Below are 24,921 nucleotides of genomic sequence, written 5' to 3' on the forward strand. Positions count from 1 at the left end.
ATGGTTTGGAGCGGCAAAGAAAGCCAATGATTTTCCGCTTTTCCGGTTGACATTGTGGGCGCACTGCGTATTGCATACCCACCAGGCGCATACGTTTCAATTGGCAGTTACGGTCGAGAGCTAAGATTTGGATTTTCAATTAGAGGTTTACATTTTATTAAATTTTCTCCAAAAACGCAAAGAAAATTTAGAAACCCCCGAAAATATCCATCAGGATAACACTATTCTTATCAATCGAATCGACCTCGAAGTGAAGGATGATGCGATCGCCGCGGTCTTATCTGCCGGACACCATAATCGGGAATTAAATTTGGGTTAATCTATCAACTGGAGTAGTTTACGTTTAGTGCTTCGATATTCGGGGAACTCATGCAAACCACACGTGAACCACTACGGGTGAAGCCACTCACCAGCCGTTATCGATTACGCGACACCGCGCCGCGAGCATGGTCGCGGGCCGGACACGTTTAAACAAATCACGCATACGTCGTTTTTCTCACCCGTCGATATCGAAACACTGCTCGCCCCGTTCTCATCCTTCTCACGGTGAACTGGCCGCCTTATCGTGGTATCGGCTCCGTTTTGCTTGTAAGCGTCAGATAACAATTTGGTCTTGATCAACAAATATTAACCTTCCAATCGGTCCGTCCAGTCCAGTCCAGGAGGTGTAAGTCACCAGGTAGCCAAGAGCTAGGAATTCGTTCTTATTTCTTCGAATAAAAAGTGTATTTCTTAGTATCTACTGATTCGGCAACGTGCACAACAATGTGAAATATTCAAACGGCCGTTGGTGTACCTTCGCAATCGCAAACGAGAGTGAAAATCCGTAATTTCAATCGGTGCCTATAGCCTTTAACGCACAATGTCGCTACCGTCGTACAGTGTCTTCCGCCCGCTGGCCATTTTTGCGGGCATTTTCGGCATAGTAAGTGATTCGCCACCGCGCGATTTGTTGAGTGTTTCAAACGTTGTTTTTCCATTTGTGTGGGGGTATTTCCAATCAGTTTCAATCGCTAATATGGATCGGATTTGCCATCACCGGTATCGTCGCGTACTACTGCGAAATCAACTTCTCCGCCCAGACGGATACGTTGGGATCAATCCTCACATTAACTTTCTTCAACGTATACTTTAGGGGTGAGTAACATGTGGCTAACCGGAATTGAAATGCATTTGAATGGGATGATTAATCATTATTTGGCGTGAACTGCGTGTGCGTGTGAAGTGTGCGCGATTTTAAATCGTGCTTGGCGTTCGTTTCGTATTTTCTGAACAATCAAGTGTGTCGCTGTCGGTGTGATGGAACGGCATCCGCCTACCAAGCTGATAAGGACTAATCTTCCAAATTAATCCTTTTTTTTGTAACCCGATAAAAGCCGCTCGGCAAAGCCAGATTTATCGCCCGGTGCGTTCCTTGTGTGCGACCACGCAACGATGATGGAATGTCGGTTGACGAGGACGATTTTATGGTGAGATTGATGTTGTAAGAGCCGGATTGAAATTTGGTGCGTCGAAACAAATCTGGCGGCGGGCGTTGTCAAACTATCCTACCGCGCAGATAAAGATATACAAGGTTCGGTACAAGCGAAATGGAGGCCAAAATGGGTCGCAAACTGCGGCTGCCAGAACGATTACCAACCGAGGTTGAATCATGCCAACAAAATCTTATCAGCTACACACTCCATTCATCCGATAATGGAGCGAATTTCGAATGTTCGAAATTGTGTGGCTAAAAATTTTGTCAAACCGAACACAGTTCGGGACGACCGCGGGAATTCTGGCCAGCAAGGGTTGCCCTTGGTTTACGATTTAACGGCGGGAAGCTTGGGCCGGTGCTGTAAATAACGTATCAATTCGCCGGGACTTATGTCTAATCTGCCGCCCAATTGCCTAACCAATCTTGCAGGAACTTGCGTACAGACGAATATTCCCGGGATCGACATGACGCTTATTGAACCGTTAGGTTTACTGGCGCCGGGAGATGTGCACGCGTTCGTGTGGGTCTATTTGATACTGCACCTGTTCTGGGCGATCAGCTCGCTGACACTGCTCACAAGTAAGCCCACGATGACCCCCCCAAATGAGCCACTGAACTCTCGTCCCCTATCGACAATTTGAACTTGTTTCAGATGCGCGCCAGAAGTACGTACGTTACATTAACATTTTCCTGTACATTTGGATCGTCATAACACTGATCATCAGCGTCCTGGATCTCGCGCTGGGCATTCTGTTCGCGATCGACTATGACACACTTGTTGTAAGTTTCTCCTACCGGGGGACTAATACCGGGGCACTCGCAGAGAGATGCTGATCATTCATTCCCTTTCTTCCCCATCAGCGGGCGCTTTTCGCGTACCCTTTGGGCCTGAATCCGATAACCGGGGGTCAAGTGGTGTTGGCGACGGCGGTGCACGTGGCCGGCATAATGATGGTGATGGCGTTCCGCGGCTGGATATTCTGGATCGTAAATGTGTCGCTCGCGATCTTCATGTTTACGCAGACGTTCAAGATATACGACTACAACCAGATGCGGCGCAAGGTGAGACAGACCACGCGATAGCGTGAAGTCTGATAAAACATCGAACAAGCATGCAACACATCTTCGCACGATCGGCACATCAATCATTGTAGATTCCAAGTGATTCCGACAGTGATTTGTCTCCGATTACCGTTACCCATTTGTTCCCCATTTCTTCCGCAGAACAGCGGCGCCACGAACGGGGGGTTCGTCCCGGAACGGGAGGGTCCCCGCCGGACTCCGATCGATGCGTACGATATGCGGTGAGTTGGCTGCAGTTCGGGAATCCGGTGTCCTATTTACTCATGCACCATCGACCTTTTCTAGAGGCCAATCATTCGCTGTTCCACAGCAGACGGAATACCGGCGCCCACTGGAGCGTATCAGTGAGCGAGGGATCGAAGTGGAACCACCGGTAGTGCCGCAAACCGACTGGAACCAGCCGCGTAGCTTCGAACCGAAGCCTACCGTCCTCGTGAGCCGTTCGATTGAACCGCTGGCACGTCCCCAGTCCACGGAGCCATCGATCATCGAAGAGCGGCAGGACACGAGACCAATCCCGCCGCCGCCACCGCCAAAGAACTTCATGAACACGGTCGTCCGCAGGGACGTGGCCGCGGCCAAGGTGGCCCAAGAGCTGAGCTACCGGAATAGTTTCAACGTGACGAACAGTGGCATCGGGGCAGTCAATCTGCGGCCAACCGGTATCAATCTGACCAATCCGGGAGTGTCCCCGGGCGGCGATACCGATTTACCGACGCCGAACTACAGCCCACCGATGCCACGCGTTAATCCGTTCGAAAATCGTCCTCCTCTGCGGTCGGTCCTGCGGAACTCTAGGTTTCAGTAGTACTCGCGCGGCAGACCGTTCCACCGACTCATCCTCGACGTTCGTATCATTCCGTTCACCATCCTAGTCTAGACTAGTCGAGGCGAGAAATCAATAAAATCGTGCCGAGAGCACAGCACGAGCTCGGATCGAAAACTCTGAAGCGATTACCAGCTGCGATTTCATTGGGAGAAAGAAATGTGGGCAACCAACGACTGTACTGCGCGGTCCGTAGGGGGTCGTGTAAAGGAGAGCAAGGTTGGCAATCGGTTGGTTGGCGATGAGTTCAGAGATCAAAAGCGATGATTAGGCGGTCGATAAGGAGTAGCAGTTGGAGTCCACCTTCGTGTCGATTGATGGCGAATGAAGCGAACATATGTGAACAGAACGCAAAACAACCGTAAAGAACGAAAGTAAACGTTCTTTAATCTATTGTTTATCTTTTACGGTTGAGAAAACGTCTGTTTTGAATTCTCTCACTTTTATCGTTTAGAGCCACCCTGTGCGAACGTCATGCTGCGAGCGCGCACGGCCTGCTTTGACAACAAGTGAAATTTGTGCCCGATCCCGATCGACGTACCTACTTACTACGAGCCCTTTCGTCACTTATCGCTGGCGAAAACGGCACACAGATAGCGCGATAGAGGTCCGGGTGCCTCTGGGAGCAGCGCCGTGTCGGGCTCGTGAGTCCGTGTATCATCACCACGACCAGGGGCTCCTCGGATGCAGTGTAACCGGGCTGATAACCGAATTGCGCCCCGGGGTCAAATCCGTACGCGCCACTAATCGCGTCCTCTCATCTCGAAACGCTCCAGCTTCTCCGAACCCGTGGACCGTGCAGAGTGTGGCCATCCGTTCCAGTAAGCTTGTCGGTGTCGTTCCGTTCGGGCGTATTCTTTCTCTCAAACAACCGGCCGCAACATGGTGTTATTGTTATGTCACGTCCGCTTGACAGCCCGGTTAGCTAAACTGGTCGCCGGTAGCGCCTACCAGTGCCGATTGTTGAGCGCCACCAGTGTTGCGCTGAAAGGTAAATTTTACGCCCGATTCCTCTAGTGTTTTGCGGCAACTTTAGCAACAAACCGACGAAAGGTGTGCCAGAAATGGTCGAAAAGTGCTTGTGAGATGTTATGCAAAACATTCGTTGTGATGCGAGGAATGAAAACAAAACAAAGGGAACTTATCGTTTATCTGACAGTCGATAACACAGGGTGCCGCGTGCTGTGATAATTTAAATTTTGAATTTCGATATAGTGGTGTTGTTTTCGGTTAACAATTTGGAGTGTCCGCTTAAACTTCTTCTTCTTCTTTTTGGCGCTACAACCGCTGAGCAGTCTTGGCCTGGCACCAGAGACAATGTTAATCTCTGATGCTCTTCTGTAACATTTAATTTTTTACGGACGGGATTGTTAGCCCCGCGCCAACCCCCCTGTCACGCCGGTATCGGGAATCGAAACCATGGCCGGTTGAGTTACAACCGATCCCGGGATTCGAACCACGGCCAGCTGCGCTGACAGCGAAGAGCGTTACCGACTGCTCTATCAGCGGGGGACATCCGCTTAAACAGTTTATTAATTATTTATCATTCTGTGTCCTAAGTAATATTTACGCCAAATCGTTAGCGCAAACGGAAGTCTTGCTCTGGCACCAACAATAATACTACATAACGCACAGCGAAAAACCCCGTGCTGCAATTTACGACGTTTGAAATAGTGCGATTAAACCTTTTCCTCTAACCCTTCTCTATCGATGCGCGATGGCTGACCTTCCGGTTCCCGCGGGCTCGCGTATAACAGTTGGTTCTGATTGCTGGATCGGGCAGACAAATTTCGTCAGCCAAAACTTTTGTACACGAACTGTTGACAAAAGAGCGCGTGATTGGCTTTTTGGGGGGCTTTCGTTAATCTACCATTGGTGCTACTGCCCTAAGCCGATTGCGAGGAAGACAAATAAACAAACCAAAGCAATTAATTCGTGAAAAAAAGTTACAACAACTTCTACACTTCGTCTCGCCCAAATCACGTCGCGGCCTGGTGCGGCAGGTCAGACTGATAAGCGGTTTTATGTAGGGGGTCAAGCACGCCGTGGGTTTGCCGAAATGGTTGTCCGATTATGCGCACAGCTGTGCGGTAGCGTTTAGCACAAACTCTCACACTTATTCGCACTATTTCCTTCCCAGAGCGGCTGTTCTCGGAAAAGCATGAATGGGTGTCGGTGGACGGCGGAGTTGGCACGGTCGGCATTTCGAACTTTGCACAGGTAATTATCGCTGCACATCACCAGCGGCATCGCCGGGGGCATTTGACTGACCGTCCCGTTTCAAAAATGGTTTCAATCACCACTTACAGGAGGCACTCGGCGATGTCGTGTTCGCACAGTTGCCCGACCCCGGAACCAAGTTATCGCAGAAGGACGAGTGCGGTGCGCTAGAGAGCGTGAAGGCGGCCAGCGAAATCTACTCGCCTGTGTCCGGTGAGGTGACGGAAAAGAATGCGGGCGTTGAGGAGACGCCCGGTCTGGTTAACTCTTCGTGCTACGAGAAAGGTATGCGATCCTCCGCGCTGCCTGCCAGTGCACCGATAGTAACTCTCTTATCATGATCACGATCCCACCGACAGGTTGGTTGTTTAAGCTGAAGCTAACGAAGCCGGACGAGCTGAGCAAACTGATGAATGAAGAGCAGTACACGGAATTCCTCAAAACTGCTGCCCACTAGAAGGTGATGCCGGGGGGCTGGGGCCGGTGCTTACCCGTCACCCATTACCGTTAAGTACTATTGTAATGCTGATTGATGATAGTTTGTGGTTTCATTTGTGAACCGAATAAATGAGACACTGTTTGTGAATATTAGCACAGTTGGTTTTGGGTTACTAACTAAAACCGTGGCGATTTAGTTACATTAACTTTTATTTTCAAAGACTTGTCGAAATCCAGGGAAGTAGCCTCAGTGTAGCAAGTTTAAGCAGTTTGCTTAGAGGGCAACCGGTCGCACACCGGCGACGACGCCATGGTGGGCGCAACCGGGGCGGCAGCCGCTGTGGCAGCCGCTCTGGCAGGTGTGGCAAACTGGCCTTTCAACTCCAACCAGCTTGGTGTAGCGGCGGCAGCTGCTGCACTCACCGTACGGATATCCGAAGTACGAGCCCTCGAACGGGCACGGGCGCAGGTAGTTGTGCTGGTAGTAGTTCGTCCAGTCGACCGGCCGGACAGCATAATCGTACTTGGTATCACGAGGACAGTTGTCGCGACTGTAAGGGAACTTGTTGGGCAGGCATCCTGTGGAAAGGAGTAATTGGTTATTGCTCTAGCCTTAAGCGCCATAAGACGTTGTTCTACTTACCAGCGTATGCCATCGCAGCACAGGCCAGGATCACGCAAACGGCAATCATCGACTTCGACATGATGGTTGAAGGGTGGCGTTCGACGGTGGTAGCAACTGAATTAACTGAAGCTCTGTGGCTGTGGTACTGCAGGTGTCTGATGATTCAACCCTCACGGTTTCCCTTTTATACGTACCCCATCGTGTGCGTTCTACGGCATATGTTCCAAGCCCAAGTTCGAGCGACGAACCCACTAGCTTCATGATCTCACGTTTTGGGAGATAAACTGCGTCGGGCATGCGCCAGGGATTGCTGCGTGCTACGTACCGATTTTTTAGTCTCTTCCCTATCGGCATAAAATGTAGCCACACAAAAGTGCATGCGACGAAATGTTCAATTGATAAAATTCAATCTACCATCCACGTGTTTGAAGATGTGCGCGAAGCATGTGAAAACATGCCGAGCCGAGTGACAAACAATGTTTGCCCAATGTTCAGTCAAATGAATTCAAATGTTTCGTGGCTGAGAAGTATAGTAACTTCTAACTATAATAACAGAATAGTTCTATACACTTACTCTATTCTATTTAATCATTATTTTCGATGATAATAAATCAAATCAAACAGGGATTTTAGTGTCGAAAGTGGGAGGGATTGAAATTCTTCTTCCAATACTAATTCTACGTCGTGCAATTGAGCATCGATTAACAGTGAGAAAACCAAGAAATAATTTCGATTATTGATCTTAAGAGCAACTTGAGTGCAAAACATTAAGTTTACGGCTTACGGTTCACGGTAATACGGCACTATTCGTTCTGATAATAATAAAAAATCGAGTTTCGTGAATATAATAAACAGGAATTCGTTTTGTCTTCTTTCCTGTAAGCTACGTGCCACGTGCCTCCGGTCCGGCGTTTTCCGGGAATGATTGTGACGAAAACAGGAAAAAACCAATGTGTTGTCCCCGAACCCACGTGCCTTTTAAAGAACGCGGCGCCTCAGGCAAAACGTGCGAACGGCTTGCCTCCTGCTTGTCATATTTCATTTTCATTTTTCATGTTTCATTCCTACACTCCAACTCTTGGTGCAAATTTGTGTAGACAAGCAGAATGTAGGACATTGGCCCCTCGGAAAAGAAGCCCCGGGTGTTGGACTGGGGGAATGTTTAATAACCAATTCAAACAGCTTAACTGAAGCGCAATTTGCTGGTGTTACAATTTAGGAAAGTTTAATAACCTCAGTACCTACCCAATCCTCTAATTGTTTTAAACGACACCATTGAAAGTAAACGAATAATTGTATTTTTAAACAAAAAGTGATAATTTATTGTGTTCTATATTTCACCTATGTTGGGTGCCCTCAATCAGAAATCCGGATTGAATCTTCCAAGGCCGGTGCTAGGGTCCCCTGCCCCGTATGTATGACAGTATCCTTTGTGGTAGCAGTGATTGTAGTGGCGGAAGTGGCAGACATTGGAGTAATAAGGATGCTGATATCTCGGGTCGACACTGTATGTATGGGAGCAGCTGGGTTCGACATGATCTGGAAGTTAGTTCGGTTTCACTTTAGGTTTCACAAGTGACAAATACCAGAAGAATATGGTTCAATAAAATACTTACGAGCTGCCACTTGCGCAACAGAAACAATCAATAGCATAAATGAGATAATCGACCTCATAGCTACGAAGGGCATCAACTTTTTAAAAGAGAGGTCTAGAGTGTCGAATCTTGCTGCTGGGGATTGGCCACTAACTGCTTACTTTACAGAACTGGCCATTTATACTACTTCCGTGGACAAAACCTTGTGCATATCACATGAAGAAAAAAACACGTCCCACAAATGAAGTGCGCAAATCTCCCATCCCACGCAACAAACATTTTGATGGTTCAAGTTGCACATAAATTTTCGGTTTGCGTATGAATCGTGTCGTGTGTTTTTATTGAATTGATCTAAATAAAGTATTTCTGGTTACAAATTTTAAAGCTAACGAGCTACGTTTACCAAATTTTTCCGGCAATTTGCATGTGTTGTTTAATAATTTCGAACCATTTTGCTTAATACGACGCTTTCTATCTTGTTCATGCCAGCGATCTTTTTCCTATTTTGCGTTACACGAAGCACACCTGCATTGAGGTCCGCATGAGCATGGGTACAGATTGTTGGAGCGTTGGACGAGTTTGACGCAAGAAACGCAATCCGGAACACACTGGCATCCTTCCAACTTGTAGCCTATGGGACACGCTCTGCATTCGACGCACTTGACCTCAGTCGGGCATTTGCAAGGATACTGAGTCCGCAGAAGGAATACTGGCTTGGAGCACGAAGAGCACATCCTGGTGTAACAGACAGACCCTGTGAAGCCGGAAAAGAGTTTGAATAAAGGGCTAATTTTACGATTGTGTAGTCAGTGAAACTACCTGACGAGATCTGAGCCACGACCACAAGCAGAAGCACAATCCCGAAGAAATGTTTCATGATCGTTAGTAAGCTGAAGTTGGATGTGTTGGCTGAAGAACAATTGTAGGAAAGATGTCCCAGTTGATGACTGATTAAAGACCCAATCGATGAACGCTTTTATATCCCCAGTTAGTACCAAACGGTTGTAATGATACGATCACGTTTTCTCTAAACTGTTTTCAAATCAATTGCAACAGCTACGGCGTTCTAATAGTCGTCCTAAGATTGTTTGTCCAAACTTCACGAGCGTCGCTGCAGTTTACTAACAACTGTCTGTTGCATTAGCTCCATTAGTTGGATCGTGGTGTCTTCTTGAAACATTGTAGTCTTTGAATAAATTTTTTTAAACTATCGTTACCATAATTCATGCCTTAAATGGATCAGTGTAATAGGAGAATACAAGTACTTTTGATGGGTTGTTTGAATTTATTTAATGCTTTGTGAAGGCTTCTCGTCATCAGATCTTTTCTAGCATCGGTTCGTTCATTCAGCTACATCCTTCGGTACGCCTTAGAGGGCCAAGCCATAACGGCCGTAGTCGAAGTCATATCCGAAACGATGTCCGTAGACGTCGTTGCGTCCAAGGCAGGTGTTGCAGCTGCCACAGTGGCAGGGCCGCTTGTGGCAGTATCCTCGCTGGTGGAAATAGTTGTAGGGGAAGTAGTCACCCAGACCGGTGTAAGGGAACACTCGGTAGTTCTTCTCTACATCGCACTGTCGCGAGGGCTGCTGTCCGAGGCATGCTGGAGACATGGGAAATTTCACAATAAATGATTGTCTTGTGCCTTTCCCGAGACGAAGAACTTACCGGCGCTGGCGTAGGTCACACAGGCGATGAGGAAAGCAAAAGCGATGAGCGACTTCATATTGGCGAAGTTTGTTGGTTTTGCAAGAATGGTTGTTGAATGTTACTATTACAATTGCTCACTGACTACTGAGTTTACTGAACTCGCCTTATATACTTTGCCAGACTCCCCGGAGTAGCAGGTCAGGACAAAGTATTTTAGATAGCGCACGTTTTACAACCAGGCTAATGATTGCAGAAACCAACATAATTTTTCTGATTGAATTGCTACAAATTAAAACGACACAGTTCCTGCTTTCGATTGGCAGAGCGCTGCGCACTACAAACAACAAATTATAGTAAACAATAGGCTGAACTTAGTTACAGCTGACGGTAGCAGCCCACCATTGTCGCGTGTAGCGCGTACTCTGCTGATGTTTAGCGCAAGACGAAATCAGTGGTATGAATTTCGTGCGCTCTAGCTTTTAACTCGACAAGAACCACGGTGCGTTAACAATTTGGAAATATTCGACTAACAGAGTGTAGTGAAGAACTTTTAATGCTCCCCATCGGTTGAATTCGTGTTTTTGTAACTACTGTTTGTCAAGGCTAAAAATTCCAGACATGATCAGCATGTGCCTCGTACGTTGATCATTACTGGGTACGCTTGAATGCAAAACTTGTGGTTGATTATACGGTTCGGATCTTACTGATAAAATAAATACAGCCATGATCAGCATTTTGTGGTTCTCCAAGATTTTCATTTGTAATGATAGGCACATCCATTCAATGAAGTATTGGCGATGACGAATTAGAGTCGCAACAGAAAATGAATCTGTACGTTATCTGTACACGATCTTGCTATTATCGGATATAATTTTTTATATATGAAAAGGTTTAACATTCATCAGAAATGCGGAAATCCTTTTTCTTTTATTTATCGTTGGAACGGACAGAGACGTTTTAGGCACCAAGTTAGAGTTTTGCCCTCAAATTGATTCGTTCGAGAGCTGACAATAGTTCGAGCTGACGTATTTCGCATAGAATTCAATTGATCGATGCATCGGCAGACGGATTATCTACGGACCAGCCATACCAGAAACATGTTGCAAGACGAAAAACAAGAAAAATTATACAATGAAATATTATAGTTTGAAAATGACTTATTTGCATCTTTTATTATAATTCATTTAGTTTTGCTCCATAATTCCAATAGGTATGTTTCTTCTCCCTCAGCACTTGACGCACGGTCCGTGGGGTCTGTACGGGCACGGGTACAGGTCGTTGGCGTGCACTTTGCAGCCACAGTTCGGAACTCGGTGGTGGCACAAGTTGCCATGGAACGGAGCGTACGGAGTAGCATAGTCCACGTGTCGTGAGAGGCAGCCATAATGGCAAAGGCCACATCCTGACTCAACGGGCAGCAACGGTACTAATTGGGGAAAAATAAAGAAATAGTACATTAATGAGGTTGAATTTAGACAAAGTACACTGTCAATATGTCTGTCCAACATACCGGAATACACCTGGGCAGCGCAAGCCACGAGCAGGACGAAGGCCAATAGCGACTTCATGTTTGCTAACTGTTTTCTTTTGGGTCGTTAAACTTCGGAGTTCTCTTCAGATGTGTTACTGACTCTCGGAATCGTTGGATGTTGCTTTTATACTTAGAGCATAGATTCTACACAAAGCACGGCTAGAAGCAATTACATTTTATATTGACACGTGCGTATAGCGCGTGCCTCGCGTAAACTTTGTTTTATTTCTGTTGCATCAATGAGATAACTCATTGTGCAATGTTCCAATTTAATTATTGATGTTTTATTCTTGGAAACCGTAAAATCATTCATTCGTTCAATTAAATGCCATAAAGGACTTGTCGTAAAATATCGTAAAGCATATGTTCTTGGGTCTTTACAACGAAAATATATTCTTTATGGCATTTGAATAATTGCCTGAATGTTTTTTTATTATCTGAATAGTTTGAAGAAGATTTTCTTCCGGAAATCCGAAACATATGTAAAATTCCGCACACATTTCGTATACGTTATTTCTTTCGTGATTTTGGATTTCATGGTTTCCAATGATTTTGAGGATGTGGAGAAATATTTATTTTCGAGATACTTGAAATTTCGTACAATGATTTACGTTTGCGCAGAACGTTTACTATTCTCTAAAGCTTCTATCTTTTAATCAGCTTCAAAGGTCCTTGGTGCCATTCTAAATTCACTTACAATTGCATGGGCCATGAGGTCTGTATGGACAGGGGTATAGGCTACTGGAGCGTTGGACGAGTTTGACACTGGAAGCGCAATCGGGAACACACTGGCATCCTTGCAACTTGTAGCCTATAGGACACGCTCTGCATTCGACGCACTTGACCTCAGTGGCGCATTTGCAAGGATACTGAGTCCGCAAGAGTAATACTGGCTTGGAGCACGAAGAGCACATCCTGGTGTAACAGACAGACCCTGTGAAGCCGGAAAAGAGGTTTGATACTGCGCAAACTTTACGATCGTGTAGTCAGTGAATCTACCTGCCGAGATCTGAGCCACGGCCACAAGCAGAAGCACAAGCCCGAACATATGTTTCATGATGGTTGGTAGTGTGTTAGCTGTAGAACAATTGTAGGAAAGATGTCCCTGTTGATGACTGATTAAAGATCTAATCGATGGACGCTTATATAGCCCCATTCAGTACCGAAAGGTTGTAATGATACGATCACGTTTTGTTTGAAAATGTTTTCAAATCAATTGCATCAACTGCGGCGTTCTAATGGTCGTCTGTTTGGCCAAACTTCACGAGTGTCGCTGCAGTTTATTAACATGCTTCTGTTGGTTTTTAACTATTTTCATCACAAGAGGCTTCCTTCAAATAGGAAGATTGCAGCATAAGAGAGTATATTGTTTCATAAAACAAATTGTTGGCAAGGCTCTTGGAAAATAGTCCGGAAGCACGATGTGTAAAGTATTTGAGAACAGGAGTTTGATACATGGCTGAGTTCGATGAAAACGTAAAATAGGCCAAGGATTTTAGGACACTCGTTTTGTATTTATTCTATGTCTCACACAAGCTTGATCTGATTCATTCGTGAAGTGTTGCTCGCAGTGTCTGCGATAGGGGCGTCTAGTAGAAGTTGTCGCGCACTCCGCGGCAGGTTTTGCAGGTTCCGCAGTTGCAGTCCCGATGTCCATGTGCATGTCCGTGTTCGTATCCATATCCGTGCGCATAACCATGTCCCAAACCGCACGGATGACCACATCCATGGTGGTACCAATGGCCTGGACGGGTGCAATGATTCACGTACCGATATTCGACAGCTCGGTTGTACTCCGCTGGGTAGGGTTGTCCGTAATAGTCTAGAAAAGAGATAGAATGTTAAAGTTTCCGTTTCAGAATTTTGTACAGGACCCTTCTACAACATACCAGCGCTGACGTAGGCCAGGCAGGCGAGGAGAAAAGCCAAAGCGACGATCGACTTCATATTGGTGAGGTTTTTTTGGGTTTTGTAGGAGTTGTTGTTGAATGTTACTCTTGCAATTGCTTACTGACTTTTGAGTTTACTGAACTCGCCTTTTATACTGGCCCTGAGCATGCAAAGATGCGTATGAAGCGGGTTACCCAGAAGAATATTCGGGTAAAAAGCACGTTTTACAATGGCGCCAATGTAAATCTACAAGCATGCCTCAACACACGAGGGGTAACATTGTGTCATATCAATGAATTTACTACCGCGTATTGTTTCACGCTAAACATACAAAATATTCTTCGCCAAGGAGCAAAAAATAAATCCTGACCATAATGAGCTTTGCTCATTTATGCGTACAGACCAAAAGCTCCGACGCGGCATAAAGGTGCTACGATTGTTGGTTGTTTACATAGCAAAGCATGTACGGTGTGATAATATGAAGCTTGTTGAAACGAAATTGAACAATTAAACATACCAAAGTGACCCATAAAGTAACTGAGCTGGATCAAAATAGTAGGAATTCGTGTTTCGTGGTGAACTGTTTGAGGTGTCAATGACCTATGAATCCCCTCCTCGTGGCTATCACATGAAAGCATAACGCTTCGACAGCACTGAAAGCGTTGACCTTACTGTGGGCGAATTGTAGAATTGTTGATTGTTGTTGATCAACAACATTCCAAAAATTTATAAAACCAGCAGCATAGCTCAACGACTACAAATGATTGGATTATGAGCTAGGTAAATAAGCATGTCGTGGATCATGTAATCATGTGAGTGATCTTGGACGTTTAGATATTCCGCAACACCAAAAAATTAAACACACAGTTTACTTTTTTTCCATTTAATATATTTTTCATTAAATATTTGCCACGCTCTCTCTAACAAAGATTTTAGTTAGCGCTGAATCGTACTCATATTTTCCGAACGAATGTGGACATCTCTTCCATCGACTAAAAGATTGGCAACGAGCCAAGGTACTCGAGGTGCAGGATATTGCTCGTTTTGGGAGTATTTTTAACCATGCTGAACATTACTCTAACTTTAAACTCTAAACACAAGATCCGTCCATCTCCCCAGAGCATGGCACAGTCTTGGTAGTCTTGTGACGCCACAATGGCAATTGTAAAACGACGCTCTTAGGTTCTTGGGTTTTGTAACTATTTTGGTTTATTAAATTGTTTTATGTTTCTCAATTCTTCATTTGGCGTTCTTGGTTCAGCACTTGACGCACGGTCCGTGTTGTCTGTACGGGCACGGGTACAGGTCATTGGCGTGCACTTTGCAGCCACAGTTCGGAACTCGGTGGTGGCACAAGTTGCCGTGGAACGGAGCGTACGGAGTAGCATAGTCCACGTGTCGTGAGAGGCAGCCATAATGGCAAAGGCCACATCCTTGCTCAACAGGCAGCAACGGTACTAATTGGGGAAAAATAAAGAAATAGTAAATTAATTAGGTTGAATTTAAACAAAATACACTGTCAATATGTCCGTCCAACATACCGGAATACACCTGGGCAGCGCAAGCCACGAGCAGGACGAAGGCCAATAGCGACTTCATGTTTGCTAACTGTTTCCTTTTGGTCGTTAAACTTCGGAGTTCTCTTCAGGCGTGTTACTGACTCCTGGAGTCGTTGGATGTTGCTTTTATACTTAGAGCATAGATTCTGCACAAAGCACAGCTGGAAGCAATTACATTTTATATTGACACGTGCGAATAGCGCGTGCCTCTCGTAAACTTTGTTTTTTTTTGTGTTGTTCCAGTGAGACAATTATCAATGTACAATTTATTGACTGTATAGTTGCATGTTTCTTCTAAACACCTTTTTGTACATCTTGAACATTGTATCAAATTAGTAGTGTTCAGGTCTTAGTCCCAATAACATTTAATTATTGTGCAAGACTAGGCAAAATCTAAGACTGCAAGTATTTTGTTTAATTAGTTTCTACCGAGACCTATAGCTATTTAATTAATTATCGGTCATAATAGTTCCGCAACTTCATCGAATGTACAAGTAGAGCAGACTGAAAGCCCAACTTGTTCGATTATTATTTTGAGTTAGTTGTGAAATAAAGATAGAACAAACCCCACAATGCACGCCATAGAGTCACAATTTAGAAAGTGGAGGACCTTCTCCATTTCCTTCTTAATACTAGTGACTCGCTTGACGGCGGGGCTTTTCAACCGGAAAATTGCCTTTCCCACTGAATGAAATTAGCAATCATAACCATAACTAACCAAAAACAGAAATAACGTATTCTACAGTCGGCTGACTATTGGCAATAGCAATAGGTATTAGCTTTCAACACAAATCGCTCGGCAGCTATTTATTTACTTGAATAATGTTTCGACTAAGTTAACTAAATCAACGTGTGGTAGCATCGTAACGCATATCACGTTTAGACCCCATAGCTTAAACGTAGGACAATGGAAAAGTTTGCGTTTTAAGGGTAATCACCAGTTTAAGCTTCATGAGTTTCGTTCTTTTGTCATGCTTATTTTATTTGTTTTTAATCTTAGAGGAACGGATTAGGCCGTGTTTATTGCTCCATCATACTTATGTTTCATCCAACATCGAATATCGAATCGAATATAGGAATAATATTCTAGTTTCCACTGTTCCTCTTCGTGTGGTTTGCTATTTGAAGAAAATGAATGTGAATGTGAAATTTGAAATGAAAAATTTAAATAAACCAATAACAATACATGTAAATAAAAGCAATACAAATATGTGCAATGCAATATTTTTTATATATATTTCATTTTTCGTATAGATCACATTTTGTCAAAGTTTCAGTGGAATCGTTTTTTAATAGTAGCCAAGACCATAGCCATCAGCATTGCTGAGACGTGCAACGCAGGTGTTGCAGGTTCCGCACTTGCAGTCGCGGCCATATCCGTATCCGTGTCCGTAGCCATATCCGTGTCCGTAGCCATGGGCGTGACCACATCCTCGATGGTACCAATTGTTTTCGGGGCACTCAAGTCCATGGCGATAGGTCGTCTCCAAACCGAATGCTCGTGGGAAGACACGTCCGCAGTTATCGGGTTCCACAACTACAAAAGTTTGTTAGAAAATGCTGCCAGCTATGGACAAGTATGACAACTTACCGGCGCTGACGTAGGCCACGCAGACGACGAGGAGAGCGAAAGCGATGATCGACTTCATTTTGGCGAAGTTTGTTGGTTTTGTAGGAGTTGCTGTTGTTGTTCGATGTTGCTCTTGCAATTGCTTACTGACTACTGAGTTTACTGAACTACCCTTTTATACCCAATCTGCCATTGAACTGATGCAGCAGGGCGCACGTTCCAGCACCACGTGGAAGAATCTTCTCATGACCACAAAGTATTTTTTTATCATTTAAACTGTTGCTGCAAAATGTAACATCAACTTAGTAGTATACAAACAAACAATGAACATCGACAATTAAGGACACCTGCCCGTCACGTCGTTATTGGCCAACCTTTGTAACATTGTTATGTACGATAAATCCACACAATTTGAGGAACTCGTTTTTTGAGGGGTATATGCGGACAGCAGGTATTTAAAAGCTTTAAGGTAAAGAAATTAAGATGCTTTTTATGATGGGAAGAAATATTTATTTTCGAGATACTTAAAATTTCGTACAATGATTTACGTTTGCGCATACCGTTTATTATTCACTAAAGCTTCTATCTTTTAATCAGCTTCGATGGTCCTTGGTGCCATTCTAATTTCACTTACAATTGCATGGGCCATGAGGTCTGTATGGGCAGGGGTACAGGCTACTGGAGCGTTGGACGAGTTTGACGCAAGAAACGCAATCCGGAACACACTGGCATCCTTGCAACTTATAGCCTATGGGACACGCTCTGCATTCGACGCACTTGACCTCAGTGGCGCATTTGCAAGGATACTGAGTCCGCAAGAGTAATACTGGCTTGGAGCACGAAGAGCACATCCTGGTGTAACAGACAGACCCTGTGAAGCCGGAAAAGAGTTTGAATAAAGGGATAATTTTACGATCGTGTAGTCAGTGAAACTACCTGCCGAGATCTGAGCCACGGCCACGAGCAGAAGCATAAGCCCGAAGAAATGTTTCATGATCGTCAGTAGTGTGTTGGATAAAGAACAATAGTAGGAAAGATGTCGCAGTTGATGACTGATTAAAGATCCAATCGATGGACGCTTATATAGCCCCATTTAGTACCAAACGGTTGTAATGATACGATCACGTTTTCTCTAAACTGTTTTCAAATCAATTGCATGAACTGCGGCGTTCCAATCGTCATTCTAGTGGAAGTTGCCAAGATCGGCGCGGTAAGGATACCGATAGGTGGTCTCCAAGTTGCACGGTTTCGGGGAGAGTTGCGTGCCATCATGGTAGGAGTTTTGGACTATAACAGAACCGAAGAGTAGAGTTAAATAAATGATTCAAACCTTACGAAACAAACAACCAACTTACCAGCGCTGACAGCGGCCACACACACGACGAGGAAAGCCAAAGCGACGATCGACTTCATATTGGCGAAGTTTGTTAGTTTTGTAGGAATTGTTGTTGAATGTTACTCGGGCAATTGCTTACTGACTACTGAGTTTACTGAACCCGCCTTTTATACTGGCCCTGAGCTTGCTAAGAAGGGCATGAAGTGGGTCACCCAGAAGAATATTCTGGCAAAAAGCACGTTTTACAATTGGGTAAATGTAAATATAGTAACACGTTTCTCCTCCAGACAGCTAACAATGTGCCATATCAACTAATTCGCTACAAAATGCCACCGTAAACAATGGGCAACCACTGATACGGAAGTTCAACTACCAAGGCATGCGCACAATTGACTTGGCTCATTTGTGCACAAAAAAAGCTTACCGAGCCTATTGTTGTTGTGATAGGCAGTAACACGTGTAAGGGTTTTTCGGTTCGTCAGGTTATTTGGTTTGGCTACATTCGTGCATCTTCTGCATATAATTTATGTCTTTAATAAAGGATTCATGTTGGTTTCGATATTTAGCAGATCCTCGCGATCCTCGCATTAAACCAAGTCAGATACCAGATGGATTCGGTGAAGTAAATAGGCCTTAGGTCTTAGATAAGTCGTTACAAAAAAATCCGATAACTAATATCATCATTATTCGTCATAATTGTACGCCAATTTATCATACATTGGTTTGGCACTTTTGTTTTGCGGGCAATCGGGCAAACAGATACACGATCCCTCTTTTTATGTTTGTTGAAGACGACTGGTTTATTGACGGGAAACTGTAATAATCTGTAACATGACATAGAACTGCTTCATAATTTCATAATTAATTTAAATAAATTAAGATATGCTTGGTTATTTATCTTGAAATATGGTTTAAGGTAGGTAAGGAATAAAATGGTTTAAGGGACCATTTGTCACTTTTTCTTTCTCTGTTTTCGAACGCCTCTCACTGTGTTTAATGTACTCTCGTCCTGTGTGAATCACATGTCCGGAACACTTCTGGTTTACAATTGAGACATTGAAAACTCATTGACCTTGTTCCCCTCTCGACCACTGTTGTCTTTAGTGTTGATCAACAACAGATGTGAACCAATAGGAGTCGATAAAGAAGATCAATCGATGACTTTTTCTGAACGTAATGGTGGCGTTATGGATGGCACTTGAGATCCGGAAAGGCTTGCCGAATCCGGAAAATGAATGGGAAATGGGAATTTTGATGTGAAAGGTTCAACTTTCCACAATTCCTTCAGGAGCTAATCATATCATATCATTTTATAATAAAAATTGGAACAAGTTAGAGTATTTTATAGGTACCATTGCCATACCAAGTATAACCAAAATTCTTTAATAAAATATAATATTTCACAGTTTGGTTCAGCACTTAACGCACGGTCCGTGTTGTCTGTACGGGCACGGGTACAGGTCATTGGCGTGCACTTTGCAGCCACAGTTCGGAACTCGGTGGTGGCACAAGTTACCGTGGAACGGAGCGTACGGAGTAGCATAGTCCACGTGTCGTGAGAGGCAGCCATAATGGCAAAGGCCACATCCTTGCTCAACAGGCAGCAACGGTACTAATTGGGGAAAAATAAAGAAATAGTAAATTAATGAGGTTGCATTTAGAGAAAGTACACTGCCAATATGTCCTTCCAACATACCGGAATACACCTGGGCAGCGCAAGCCACGAGCAGGACGAAGGCCAATAGCGACTTCATGTTTGCTAACTGTTTTCTTTTGCGTCGTTAAACTTCGGAGTTCTCTTCAGATGTGTTACTGACTCCTGGAATCGTTGGATGTTGCTTTTATACTTAGAACATAGATTCTGCACAAAGCACGGTTGGAAACAACAATATTTTTGGATTGACACGTGCATATTCAATTGTAACCCTTGTAAACTTTGTTTTAATTTGTGTTGCATCGAGTGGGAAAATTTATGATTACGCAATCTGTCAGAGTCATAACTCCGAAGTGCTCGTTTGAAATCATTTTTGTTCTTTGAAATAAATTATGCCATTCGCATATGTTACCCCATTTTTCTCCATCAATCTATACAAAATCAGTGACTGGATTAATGGTCATCAATTATCAAGTCCAATTCAGTTGGACTCCAAGCAGCGCATCAAAATGATAGATGCAAATAGCATATTACATCGCTACAGTTTTTGGCTACTGCATGTTTCAGAATTAGAACTAATTACGTCTCCATAGCTCTGTTTTGATTTGATTTACACGATCTTGTCGTATGTCGATATGTCGTTGATCTAACTTTCGCCAACTAATAATGTTGATTAATTATTAATTATAGTAATTTAAGTATGTTTCATATTCATGTTCAAATATATATCGTTTAACAGGGATGTGTAATTCTTGACCGAAAATGGAAAGTTGCAGCATAAATACTGTCACTGTTTATTCACCGAATAGAATTGTACATTCACGTTTTCCGTGCATTATAATACATATTCGATGAAATGTAGTCATCAGTTTGTCCCTGGTTTTCCCCGATTTGCTCTTACTTTGCTCTTACTTTTTTGTTGATTAAGCCGTATTTTTTTTAAATAAATAAAAAAAAACGTTTGAAATGCTTTTAGTACAGTTATTTTATTGTTGATTCATATATCACACAAGTTGCTAGGGGTTTTCTTCCAGTTTCAGTGTTCTTGTGCCACGTTCTTATAGTACTTTCTTGGCCGGGAAGAAGCCCAGTTCGTGTCCCGAAGGGCAGTGGCCGCACTTGCAGCCTTCCGGATGGTAGTATCCACGGTGCAGTCCATGGTGTCCGTGGTGTCCATAGTGCAGTCCATGGTGTCCGTGGTGTCCGTAGTGCAGTCCATGATGTCCGTGGTGTCCGTAGTGCAGTCCATGATGTCCGTATCCGTGATGGTGGCCCAAACCGTGAGCATGGCCGCAAGCCGGAACTATAATTGACCATTAGACAATTTGAAATAATGTTTCAGGCTTAACAATATTCAGGACTTACCGTAAGCAGCGCCCACAATGGCAACACAGATGAGGACGAAAGCAAAGGCGATGATCGACTTCATGATCGCAAAGTTCAAGTTGATTTTCAAGGAGTGGTTGTTGTTAATTGTTCCTGCTACGAGTGCTTACTGACTTCTGAAATTACTGAACTGGCCTTTTATAGTAACCCTGCGACTAAAATGATGCACGTACTGAACCGAATAAGAAAACGCACGTCTCGCCTACACGTAATTGAATCTGTGGCGATATGTCCACCGAACAGCAAACAATGTTTTGTATGAGTTAAATTGATACATAATAATATACAGTGTTCGGTGAGTTGACGGTTCGGGGTGTGTTGATGGTTGGTAGACATTGTTTGCCCCGCACAAAACAACACTCAACTCCTCGTTGATGCTTTCAAACACATGGCTTTTCGAACACAATGAACCACGGATATACAATGCAATGCATTGCTAAAACAACACAGCAACAACAATATGTAACGATCGCCGTTTTTGTAGTGATCTTCATGTGAAAAGGGTTATACTTTTTTCATTCTAATGCATTTTGTCTATCAATTTCACCTAAAGCACCGTTTTGTTTCATTTAGTTTTTTTTTTAATAAGTAACAGCTTTGGGAAATTTTGGGCAATGTTCAGAAAGATCAATTCTGATCCTCTGTATACTCGGGATGAAGTATATAAAATGGATTTTCGGTATATTAGACTGCACTAAGAACACGCAACTTAAATTTACGAAATACACAGAGAGTTAGTGGGGCGATCTTTCAAGGATAAATAATTATTCATATGTATGAAATATTACAAAAATATATTCATTCAAATTAACACACCATGTAATTTAATATTGATTGCATCCGATGTTTTATTTCAAAGGTATTACGGCACCAAACAACATTATTTGTGATGTTTTTGGACACACATCAGCAAGGAAGTTTCAATTGACTCGAGTAGTCCTGCATACACAGCTGACCGTTCCATGTGAATCCCTTCGGACACTGGAACTCTTGAGTTGGCTGATCGTTGACTTGGCCGCAGCAGCTCGGGTCATAGTCACAGGGAACTCTCTCGCACGTCGTCCTGCAAACCACACACGTTTGGCAGCATGGGTTCCCCACAAATCCGCCGTTTCCTGTGCGCGAAGAAATGGAAGTGTTACATTTTTCGTACAAACAAAGCCGTTGGACATATTATTACCTGAAACTATGCTTAAAGTGCACAGTACCACGAGACAGTAAAGAACGCGCGTCATTTTGTTACTGCTTAACTGCTTCTGCCGCTACTTCGACAAGAAGGTGCGAACTTTGTTGTAAACCATGGATGCTTGCCGGATCATCCTTTTAAATACGTTTTGCGTTCCACCACCACCACGAGTTGGGTATCGTTTCGCATTGATTCGAGTCTTTGTTTCCTTTCATGGTTGATCGATAAATAAAAAAACGTGTCATCCGAATGGCTGAAGCTGGAAACCGTAACTGATTATGTTGCATTTGCTAAGAACAAAAGCGGGCTTTTGGTCTCAGTTTTTATGGTATAATAGTTTGTTGTTGAAATTTTAATTGAGGAAATTTTAAAATACCTGCACATTGATTTGATTGCTCATCCTTTGATTAAGTCAAACCTAATGCAACAAAATTGTATTAATTGTTATTTTCTTTCTCACAATTGGCACACCTCAGCATCAGCACGCCGAGGTTCGACTGTGCCAGCTCGCTGCAACAACGCGTCCTCTATGAAGCAGTAGCGCAATGAAGCCGCTTCAATTGTTAACGAAACAATATACATTTTGAAATACACGTCGTTTCCTCGCTTCATTGTTGCACGTCACCGTGATAGTAAATTGAAAAACTACGCAACTAAGCCAGGGTTAGAGGGCGTTAGTATTTGAAATTGTCAAAAAACCGTAATTCGAAATAGCAAGTGTGTTTGATTTCAACTTAGCAACAGCAAGGTGCCGAAATTAACGAATAATCAAATCACGGTCACCTAGGAGGAAATACGAGACGAATGCGATTTGAACGGCCGTTCACGTTCCAAACCGAAGGTCAGGTAAGTGGTGCACGGGCAGAGGGGAGAGAGACCAACGATAGAGTAGCCTGTTGAACATTCATTTTTTTCGCACTGACCGCACATCTGACCTTACATTATGGTTTCACGTTACGAACGGGAACGCGCCCGCGAAACGACACACCGGTCAGCACAGAGGAGCATGCGTCGCCCGGAAAGGACACACCTCTCTGCGCCGTTCGGACCACGATAAGAGCCCGGGCGAGCTCCAATCAGCTGGACAGTGTGCAATCAACTGTCTGCTACAGCGCCTGGCCGCCTGAATCATTGGCCGCCGTTCTGTATCAGCCACATTCGAATGACCTCCACAAGATTAGCGCGAAACGTTCGCGGTTCGCAACCACGCGGTCCGCTGCGCACCGGTGACGTCACCATTTGGACGCCGCTTTTGCGCGGATTTCGGGAGAGATGGTGCGTTTTATGAGCGCGGAATTCACGGGAACGGCGAGCGAACGGCGACGGGAAGTACCGCTACCTCACGCTCATTGGTGCAGCATAATCGAACGATGTGGTCACGCCGCGCACACTCTCCGGTCAGCGATCGCGGCACTTGGAAGTGATCGTAGAGTCGCGGCTCGTCTTATCTACATGTTGGCGTGCCGTGGATTAGGTGCGCATGCCCACGGTTTGTGGGACCGTTATGCTGCGGACACTGATTGCACTGACCTTGCTGATAGCGAATTTCTGCTTAACGAATCGTATGATCTGTCGTTGCCATTATGCGTCCATTTTCGGCAGTGGCCTTTGTGTTGGACAGTCGAACAAATTCGTCACCATATTTTGTGATATCGAAGTCCGTCCTTAAAAGTAAAATAAAAAGTCTCGCGGCCCAATTAATCATCCGGCCACAGTGACACACCACGGTTCAATGTTTTAAAATTACCGTCATTGGTAATTGTTCAAAGTTCGCCACCAGAACTGACGAAATCGTCCGTTTCGGCACGTAACCTCATTAGAAAAGGGGGTCTCCAGGAGGAGCATTAAGGCTTATCGAAACGAGGTGTGTGATTTGCAGACAATGTGCTGCGTTTGGAAAATTTCACCCGCCCTTATCGCGTACAACAATCGTTCGCGACCCGAGGCGTAGGGTAATGTAAGAATATATGCTCGACGACACGTCGGTGACGGTGACCAATTCCGCAACGGTGACTTGGCTGTGATGAAAGTGAACTAGTACAGTCGCAACTTGACCGAATTTTGACGAAATCTGTTTGGCGTAACGGTGTTTTTGTTTACGCCGATGGCTCAGGTCGAACTTAATCACGCTTATCGGGTCGTTATTGCGTTGCTACACGAGTAACTTGAAGCAGAAACCCAGAATCGATCGCTGTCAACAGTGTTTTAAAGTAGGTTTCGTTGCACACCATTTCATAGGATATTAGTTTGGAAATTGGAACAGCCGTGAAACTAGCGCCAAAAAAATCTTGCACTAAAATTAAATTAGCTGATCCTTTGAGTGCCGCTTTTTGAACCATGTTTTCTCCAACAAAATCAAAATACTTTTTCACCTAAAAGGCAATTGGTTCTGTATAGTCCTCTGCCAATGAAAAGACACACTGCCAATTAAAAAGTTAATACGAAACGAAAGCCAACGGTTGATGGACGGGATCAGAGTAAGTGAGCCCTAACGCTTGGACATTCGAAAATGATAAAGAGGATTCTCAGTGAACCGTTTTGCCTATACTGTGTGACGTAGTAACCCACACGCACGTACTCCCAGTAGATTGTGTGCCGCTCTGCACGCATTGCCAGAGAGCAAGCTGAGCGCGTTAGAGAACGAACGACCGCATATAACAACTCAGCGCGGTTCCTAGTAACACTCAGTCATTTCAATCTTGCCACTGCGAGCGGAACACGGATTAGCGCCGGCTATTGTTCCGACTGTACCGTGTGAACTCTTCTCCGAAGCCTTAGATTGTGTGAAGCACACCTGGCATCAGGGCGCGAGGGACCGGGATTAGACGGACGGATTCGCTGCCTCGTGGGAATTGTGAGAGCGAGTGAGAAAGTAAGAGAAAGAAAGAGTTAGCAA

The 24,921-nt window shown here is 44.4% G+C and overlaps 2 protein-coding genes across 2 annotated transcripts; both read left to right on the top strand.

Annotated features, from left to right (window-relative positions):
* Positions 1–820: 820 nt before the first annotated feature.
* LOC128268040 (uncharacterized) lies at positions 821–3,386 on the top strand. Its single transcript, XM_053005037.1, has 7 exons — positions 821–925; positions 1,005–1,137; positions 1,907–2,056; positions 2,130–2,257; positions 2,339–2,539; positions 2,702–2,781; positions 2,846–3,386. The coding sequence occupies exons 1-7, from the start codon at positions 863–865 to the stop codon at positions 3,366–3,368; spliced, it is 1,278 nt and encodes a 425-aa protein (XP_052860997.1). The 5' UTR covers positions 821–862; the 3' UTR covers positions 3,369–3,386.
* Positions 3,387–3,903: 517 nt separating this feature from the next.
* On the top strand, positions 3,904–6,186 carry LOC128277957 (glycine cleavage system H protein, mitochondrial). The gene is made up of 4 exons (XM_053016571.1): positions 3,904–4,377; positions 5,527–5,606; positions 5,696–5,891; positions 5,966–6,186. Exons 1-4 carry the CDS (start codon positions 4,269–4,271, stop codon positions 6,061–6,063), a joined length of 483 nt encoding a protein of 160 aa, XP_052872531.1. The 5' UTR covers positions 3,904–4,268; the 3' UTR covers positions 6,064–6,186.
* The last annotated feature ends 18,735 nt before the right edge of the window (positions 6,187–24,921 follow it).

This window comes from Anopheles cruzii, chromosome 2, assembly GCF_943734635.1.
Source record: "Anopheles cruzii chromosome 2, idAnoCruzAS_RS32_06, whole genome shotgun sequence".
NCBI classification, from domain to species: Eukaryota; Metazoa; Arthropoda; class Insecta; order Diptera; family Culicidae; genus Anopheles; species Anopheles cruzii.